The following is a 9,365-nucleotide window of genomic DNA, read 5'->3' on the forward strand; positions in this document are numbered from 1 at the left end:
CACGAATTAGAAGTACAAAATGAAGATTTATAAAGAAAACTGTCTGAGGATTTCAATTTAAGCCAAGAGGAGACTAGTTTTCCTTTGCTAAAGTAAGGAAACTTTGCTTCCTTTGCTCCTGTAAACAAACGTTGGTTCTCGCGAGGCTAGCATATTCTCACCGGACTTTACACTACACTACGTAATCCGCCGGAACGGCGTTCTATTGTGAACACGCGTACGAGTTAGCGGAAGCTAGAGATTACTGGTTATAAGTAATCGTGTGGGACACTTTTTATGGTGGATGGATGTGCTTTATTGAACTTCTTTAGGACTATTGAAAAATAACAGCCATTCACTACCATTATAAAGTTTGGAAGAGCCAGGACATTTTTAAATATAACTCCGGTTGGATTCGTCTCAAAGAAGAACGTCATATACACCTAGGATGGCTTGAGGGTGAAGCTAGAGATTACTGGTTATAAAATTTTAAATATGGATTTTTTTTTTCTTGAAAACGCATCTATTCGCTACAAGAGGCCTTTATTCACCCCCCATGAGCCGTGTGGGACACTTTTTATGGTGGATGGATGTGCTTTATTGAACTTCTTTAGGACTATTGAAAAATAACAGCCATTCACTACCATTATAAAGTTTGGAAGAGCCAGGACATTTTTAAATATAACTCCGGTTGGATTCGTCTCAAAGAAGAACGTCATATACACCTAGGATGGCTTGAGGGTGAGTAAATCATGGGGTAATTTTCATTTTTGGGTGAACTATACCTTTAAGGTGATGATACACGTGGCAATTTTTTGAGCAATGTTGCTGAGCAATGTTGCCGTCAGCGGGCAACCAGGTGAGACACAGGGCCCACGGCCAATCTAAAGTATCCAAATAGAAATTTGTTGCCCATTCTCAATGGGAAAGTGACTGTAAAGGTGAAGCTTGTGAAGACGCGAATACTCGGATACAAGCAATATTAACTTAGTCGTAGTACAAGCAGGGTGTGACGGTTGGTCGGACTGGTATTTGCCCCGCCCCTCCTTCACTGTGATTCGTTAGCTGACTAAAATGTGACAGTGATGAGCACTGCCTTTTACCCAAAGTTGAACATTCTTCAGCTCTCGGCGCCAAGAAAAAATGGTCAGTGCCTCAATACGCTCCTGGCTTTTTAAAAAACACGGCACTCCCATTGAAAAAAAATACGCTAGACTCTGGAAAAAAACGCTTTGGTGGACACGTAGCTTAAAAACACTAACAACCTATTTCTTCATTCTCAGGCCTACGAGTTTCAGTTCAGTCTTGAGTATGCCTGGACCATGTGCATATTTTCAGTTAGTCAAATATAAAATGATGAAAGTATCAGGTTATATTGTACTTGCATTAAATGTTTGTCATTGTTAAAAATATAACCAAACCACGTTTAAAAAAACAAAAACAATACTGCACTCTCCAAAAAAAAAAAAAAGGTGCAAAAGCTCTCACTGGGGTGGTACCTTTTCAAAAGGTACACCTTTGTACCTAAAGGATGCATTCTGGTACCTTAAAGGTACAAAAGGCTTTCCTCTCAGATTAGAAAAAAATGAAATTGCCAATTAAAACATTACTAGAATGACTGTGTAACCTATGGATGAACAACAAATGCTCTAATGCCGACATTATGATGTATTCATGTTTTACTATAAAACATGTGTTCACCCCTTAAGACCCCAACTCGGAACAAGACTAGATCACTCAAGGCTTAGATCCAGACCATATCTAAGCCCCAATAGTCAGATTCAGTCTGTCCATTTTAATGAACTGGAATGGGGGAAAAAATTCAGTTTTTTTTTTAAATTGCAGTCAAGACTGTGGTCTTGTGTAAGTATATTTTAAAAAGTACATTTCCAGAACCAGACCCAAACCAAGAGAATAGTAATGAGACCCAGACCCAGACTAAGGCCATGTTTATGTGGTCTTGAGAGATTTTAAGACCAAGACCACAGAGATCAGGTCTCCAGCTCTGTCCCATATAAAAGCAAAACCTCATGGTTTATCTCTTGTGCAGGTCCAGTGCAGCCCATCACTCTGTTCACTTTCATAACTCTCTTGTGCTGTATTGCCTTCTCCTGCTTTGGCTTCTGTCTGAAAAAACTACGACCTGACAGATCAACAAGCTATCAGGTCAGTGAAAAAAACTCAATCTTGATGATTTGTAGAAACATGGTGAATATGGTGGTAAAACTGTAAGTTAATTAGTGAATAGGTTCAAACCAAACTCATCAGAAAAATAAGCAATTATATTTTTGCATTAAGCAAAACTATAGTTATGATTTGTTGAATTGTGACACGTTTTTTATGATAGTTCAACACATTTTCATTTTCAGAAATTAACGAGGACTTTGGGCAAAAATGCCACCAGAATTAATACAAAATGCCTCCAAAATTCAGGATATGGGGGCAAAAATGACCCTGTATGAGTTCTTGTTTTTTTGTTTATATATTTATATCATATGATATAGCTAAGCAATATCACACAAGCACCTGCATTTTTTACCAACTATTTTATATTGAATTTATACAGTGATTAAACAAATATGAAGTTAATGTTAAGTGATTTACATTTTAGACCCAATATTGAGGATATTGTCTGTTTTTGCTTTATTTTGCTAATGAAAATTGTTCCAAACAAAGCCACAGCATAACCGTTCTGCCTCTCCAAACAGCACACAGTGGTGTTTTGTTACTAAATGTATCTGCATTTTTAAATGAATTGGTTGAGTGAATGATTCAACGACCCATTCATAAAGATGTATCACCCAGGGTCACCCAGAGTTTGATTCCCAGGGAGTGCATTAACTAAAAATTATAAAAATATATACCTTGAATGCATTGTCACTTTGTATTTGCAGGTAGCCCATCCATGTTTCATCCATAAATACTCCCAAATGTGTACATACATTGACATAGTTGTGTTTGGAAAACAGGAAAGTTTATGATTGTTACCTTAACAGCTAGATCCATTTGTCAACAGTGCAGCCTTGAAAACACTGAGATGAAATTAGTTTGTTGGGCTTTGAAAATAAGTTCTCAAACATGATTTATTTAGGAAAATGATATCTTCAGGCAGTAAAAACTGATTGCTATTTTGTTTTGTTGCAGATGTCCGATCAGACGACCGAAGGAGGCTTCACTGATGCGGAAAGAAGCACTGTTTCCACCACAACCACAGCTAATGTACCTGCTCATCCAGTCACATCTCATTTAATTCATCACACTATCTTTTCAAGTCCCCCTTATGAAATGTATTTGTCTCTCTCTCCTCTCATCTCCTCTAAGGCTTCCACTCACAGTGTCAAAGACACTTCACATGTCACATGTTACATAAACAAAAAAAGAAGCTCTTAAGATAATGACACTCTTGCTGTCCATCTATTTACCTCTCGTTCTTTCCCTCCTCAGCTTTTTATAGCCTCCGTCTTGCTGGAGCCAGAGCTGGGCCTGACTCCCATGCCCTCTCCGGCCCACCAGAGCTATGGCACCATGGGGAACAGCCAGAATTCAGTGCATGATGCTGAAGAGGTGGAGGAGAAGGATCTGGAGGAGAAGGATCTGGAGGAAACTTTGGAAACTGAACTCAAGGATGACCCAGATCCCAGCTGCCCGAGCCCTCTCATGGACAGTCCTGTAGGTTTCCAGTGACCAACCTGCCCCCCGTTCCTACTCCCTAACGCTAAAGCCTCATGCCTCATCTTAGCTAGTGGCTGATTTTCCCCCAAAAAAAATTTCCTCTACAACCTCCATTTACGAGTAAAGGACAACAAATTGCAGCCATCCAAGCAAACTGCTTCAAAAAGCTTGCTCGGAATTCACTGACATGGCGGTTTTAGTTCTGAGGACTTTGATGAGCTTTCAAAGAAGTATCTGAAGTGGATAAAAGCAAAGATCTGTCAAAGAACGAGACCAGCCACTTCTCTTGCTCGGACTACGCTTTCTACTTTCTTCTGTATTTTTCTTTTCTCTTTAATGACGTTAATGGGTGTCTGGCGGTTTGTTTGACTGAAGCTTGGGACATTGTATTTTGACAGATTTTTTGATGTCATTTTATATGCATAGTCACATTGTATATATAGCTTCAAAGAGTTGAGACATCCAAATCTTATTTGCTTATTATTACTCCTTTTGCTGTCGTTGCAGTTTGTGCTTATTATTGTTATTTTTATTCAGTATTTGTATTTTAGCAATTGTGCGTAATTGTGCAACATTATGGTGAGAGGGCGTTGTTTTCATGTGTTTCCTATTATTAGATTATTATTACTGTTATTAACACCCTCAACCTTTATTGCAGTGTGCGCCAGAGTCAGTCGCTCCCAATTATTGTTTGTTTTGCAGTGACAATAGCAGTTGTGTTGTGCATACTGCAGTCAATTGGCACTACAGTAGATTTCAAAGTCAACGAGGCACTCATTCCATAATTTGTGTTTTTTTCTTTCCTGTGAAGCTCAATCAGTTGTTTGGTCTGTGGAAGAGATGTGAGAGGACATTCGAAAGTGAAGCTTTAATATACAGTCAAATTTAGCAGACTCCACTTAATGAACTGAAAAAAAGTGCAAAAACAATCTGTTTGTAGGAAAAAAGACAACAAACAAAAAAAGAGCTGTTAGAGGAATGATCAAAAAGACTTAAGCTCTATTGGCAGCGTATATTTGACTCCCTCAGTTTCTACATTAACGCACTTAGAGTATGGTCTATGGAGCATTCCAGAGGGTTTAAAGCTCTAAAAAATCACTTATATTAAAGCTCCAGGCAAAATAATAGGCTAGGAGCCATTGGCTTCTAAAATGAAACGTTGTCTTTTTGTCTTTTTTGGCCAACAAATTATGTAATTGTGGTAACACTTTAGTATAAACAGCAATTCTCACTATTAACTAGTTTCTTATTAGCATGCCTATTATTAACATTTTGGCTGTTTATTAGTATTTATAAAGCACATATTCTGCATGACCATATTCTACATCCCTAATCCTACCCAATACCTAAACATAACAAATACCTTACTTACTATTAATAAGCAGCCAATTAGCAGTTTATTGAGGTAAAAGTCGTAGTTAATGGTTTGTTAATAGCGAGAACTGGACCTTAAAATAAAGTGTTACAGTAACTTCTATAAAAATAGATCAATTTCCCAGGAAAACGGATCAAATCAGGGCAAATACATAAAGAGAATGACCAAATATGACTAAAATATGCAGGCAGACACTATGTCAAAACAGCAAGAAATTGACCGATACCCTTGAAAAAACGCATCTATCATTTTCAATGCCAAGAGTCAGAATAAACCAATTTAAATGCAAAAAGTACCCAATATAAGTCACTGGATTAAGCAACTAGCAGGTATTTTAATTAGCAGGCATTTCACACTCATTCATGCACACACCATCTCAATCAAAACTGTCATTCATTGATGCATACTGTACGATAATCCGACAATAAAAAAGAAACAACAACAATAATGTGCTTACCTTCGTGTCGCACTTTAACTAGAGTAAGCCTTTCGTGAAGTACATATTGTAGAACGTAATACATAACTTTACGCAGTCGAAACTAATCAAGTCCAGCAGCTTTCAAGGATATACTAGTCTGGATAGTTTATAAGATGTCCTGATGCAGGACAGGATCATATAGTCCCATATTCAGTTTAGATTTTGATTAAATTATTCACCTGTGCTCTGATTTCAGAGTTACAATTTACAATGATATTAGAGCCTTCACGTCATCTCCCTCCACAGGTATAATTCACGTTTTGAGGGTCGAGTCACTCTCCCACTCTTTATATAACTTATATTTAGGCCACTCTGGCATTGTGATCACTTAAATATACAGCTATACATTCAAAATCTGATTTCTTTTTTTGCAGGGGTTTTCAAATCTGTCCTGAAGGCCCCCCTGCCCTGCACATTTTGTATGTCTCACTCATCTAACACATTTGATTCAACTCATCAGCTCTTTAGTAGAGACTGCCAGACCTGAATTGGGTGTGTCTGATAAGGGAGACGTATAGCTGGGGGGCCTCCAGGACAGGTTTGAAAACCCCTGCCTTATCGCACTTAAAACTTACACTCGTGAACCATCACATCTGTCTGCTGATCCCTACTGAGGGGCTAAAAGTGCGGCAGGCAACATCAACATCAGCCGACTCTTCAGAAGGTGTGTGTGTTTAGTAACGTCATGATGACTGATTGGATGCAATGCATGCACACTTGGGTTTTGTTTGTTAACCAATTAGCCTATAAAATTTAGATGTTTGAAAACCGGCAAACTGACCCCCAACCAGCCCAAATTTTATCCACACACACAAACCAATTTTTACCCACACAATCAAATTCAAAACCGCTGAATTGGACAGGAACCCACCCAATTTAGCTTACATTCTAACGAGATGATTGAGGAAAATGCATTTGAGCGCAAAAGCTTTCACAACTTGATTTTACATTATTGTTGTGCATTTTAGTCTAAAGCCCTGTATATTAATATAAAAGTGTGTCATTTGAACTGTAAGTCGTTTTTGGTTTACATGATCTAAAATTCAGATCTAAATTTGACCAGACAAGGTAAGCGGTTTTATCACAATAGTTTCGTGATAACATATATTTAGATTGATTTGTGGTTTTAGAATCAAAACATCATGTGTTTTAACATTTATCGCAGTCTATAGACTTTTATTGTAAGTGCATTACTGTATACACTTTTTTTGTTTGTTTTACAAACTGAGAGATGAGTTAAAGTTATAACTGCCAATGGAGCTTGTATTGAAATCAGAACCTTCTTTTAAGAATCATCAAATCCATATGTTCGTAAAATGATTTACATGGTGTTATGACTCAAACTGAAAATGGCACGTTGATCCTGCTACACACAAGTCTTCAACTCCAGAGTCTCCAACTGCATGTTGTTCAACTCAAACCAGCCTGCAGCTCTCTTTAGATCCATCAAGTTTTGCTCTGGCTTCTGTAACACTTTCATTTTCTTAGTAAATTTTGTATTCTTGGTCTTTGCTGCTGGTGGTTCTAGGCCTGGAAGGGGTGGGTGGAGGGTTTTCTTGCCAAACTGAATGTAAATGAGTTGTGATTTGTACCATGCTTTCTTGCTGTGCCTTGAAGAAACAGATCTTAAGAAGTAAACAGAAAAAAATGTTGTGTCTGACAATCCAGCATGACCTGCAATATGCTGCATGGGCTACAGAGCAAGATAAGACAAAGAAATTCTAAAGCGCATTCCACCAATGAATCAAACAGGTGAGAGATTCCTAACAAGTTTTAAACCTTTCAACATACTCTGTGCAAGTACGTAAATGATTCTAGCTGAAATGTGTCAGACCACTATTTATAACAACGCTGAAATCTGTTGCATTGCATTTTGTCTTCTACAGTCATTTTTATTCTTTCAGGTCAACTACTGTCATGGCGGAGCAAGTAAACAGTTGGCATGTTAATTGCTCGCACGCTAAACATATTCAACAAAGCAAATGCATTGACCAAATATTTGCGTCTGCATACTTGTGGAAAGGTATATTTCTGGCCATACTGTTCAACAGCAACTCAAAACAATTGCACCCCAATCGCATCTAATTCACACTAATTATCATTGGTATCACATTATCTATGAGATACACGCAAACACTGTTAAGTCAATGTCTTCAATACCTACCTGATGAACTGCTCTTGTGAGATACTTTTTGATATTTACTTTTGTTCTGTTTGTATTCGCTGTTGGTGTATACAACTGTGTTTTCGTTATTCAGTGTTGGTTTATGGGATGTGGCTTGAGGTGCCATGTCATGTGACGGGGCGCTTATGACCCAGTAAATTGATACACTGCAGCAGCACAGCTCTTAAGGGTATAAACTAAATTTACAAAAATGTTACCCTGTCAAGTAGTGTCTTTATTTCATCATTTTATGTGTATTTTAACAAATTCCTAATCTTACTTGTCCTGCGCTGTTTGTGCTACACTGAGAAACATTTGGCGTAGAAACAATTTTTACTCAACTGCTAATACATTTAAGTGAATTACAAGATACAGCAAGTAATACATTGAATTAAACTTGACATTTTCAAGTGGAAAGACTGAAATAGTGATAAGACTTACATTGAAGGGGGGACCAATCCTTATATAGAGACATGGGGTTGGATGTTTTTACTTTGGGCCAGTAAGTAACCAACTAGAAACCATTCAGAAGACCTTGGGAACCACTAGCCCTGGCGATCTTGGTGGCAACTTTAGCCTTGGCAAGCACAATCAATTTTATTCAGAAGAAAAAAAAATACTTTCATTCAGCGCAGCAGTCTCAAAAAAATGTTTTCCTGTAAGTGTTCTTCAGATTCAGTCTCAGAAAATGAAACGTCGCCCCTTAATTAAATCTCATGTCATGCCAGAAGACAGCCAGTGGTCACTTGACTGGTCAGCGCTTGAAAACTGCCAATTATGTTTTTCCTGCACACTAGATGTCATTACCATGTGTTGTATGTGTGTGTGTGTTATGAGACACTACTCCAGCACAACAACTGAAGCCGCACTTGAGAAATGGTTCCAAAAATAGGACATGCACGTTTAATCATAATAGAGCTGAATAAAATGTGTACTCTGATGTTCTGCTTCACTGAGCTTCTACACGGCCTTTTAAAATGCATGATTTCTTCCCCTGTAAATATCTGTTCCTTAGGCTTGTTATAAAGACCACAACAGTAGATTACTAGAAAGGAATCAAATTACAGTATATTCCAGGATCACAGTTTTGGAAGTTTCCACTTCTATATGGAAAGTTCCATAGATTAAATAGTGCAGATAAATGGAATTACATGTGTGCCACCATCAGATGCTTGTGGAAATATGAAATAAACCCATAAAAAAGGGAAGATATTTTGATATTTAATTGATTTGCCCTTTGAATCGCTGTGAATGTCCATCCATAGCATTCAGCGGTTTTTGTCTCAGCTATTATTTTCCTTTCTTTTGCAGAACTGGCAGGAATATCTGACAGAAGGCCAAAATGTGGTCTCTAAACATTTTTTCTAGAAGTAACAACCCGGGAGACAGAAACATTCTATGATTCTATACTGGGCTGTTTGTTTGTGCCACTGCCAGTATGTGCTGAGATGCGCTTATGCGAGGACACTGACCCAACCATGTGTCCATGCACACAAATGGTTTTCCAAATGGTTAGACATAGATAGATAGATAGATAGATAGATAGACAGACAGACAGACAGAAAGACAGACAGAAAGATAGACAGACAGACAGACAGACAGACAGATAGATAGATAGATAGATAGATAGATGATGGATGGATGGATGGATGGATGGATAGACAGGTAGATAGATAGATAGATAGATAGACGGACGG

The 9,365-nt window shown here is 38.0% G+C and overlaps 1 protein-coding gene across 1 annotated transcript in view; it reads left to right on the top strand.

The window, feature by feature from the left end:
• The window catches only part of tmem63c (transmembrane protein 63C), a 46,972-nt gene extending 42,895 nt beyond the window's left edge, over positions 1 to 4,077 (top strand). The window contains exons 21-23 of the mRNA XM_016543515.1: positions 2,030 to 2,145; positions 3,124 to 3,198; positions 3,424 to 4,077. Of these exons, the coding sequence (XP_016399001.1) occupies positions 2,030 to 2,145; positions 3,124 to 3,198; positions 3,424 to 3,663 (431 nt within the window). The 3' untranslated portion in view covers positions 3,664 to 4,077. The remainder of the gene's footprint in view (positions 1 to 2,029; positions 2,146 to 3,123; positions 3,199 to 3,423) is intronic.
• The last annotated feature ends 5,288 nt before the right edge of the window (positions 4,078 to 9,365 follow it).

Source organism: Sinocyclocheilus rhinocerous, unplaced genomic scaffold (assembly GCF_001515625.1).
Source record: "Sinocyclocheilus rhinocerous isolate Xijiao unplaced genomic scaffold, SAMN03320098_v1.1 scaffold1635, whole genome shotgun sequence".
Taxonomy (NCBI): Eukaryota; Metazoa; Chordata; class Actinopteri; order Cypriniformes; family Cyprinidae; genus Sinocyclocheilus; species Sinocyclocheilus rhinocerous.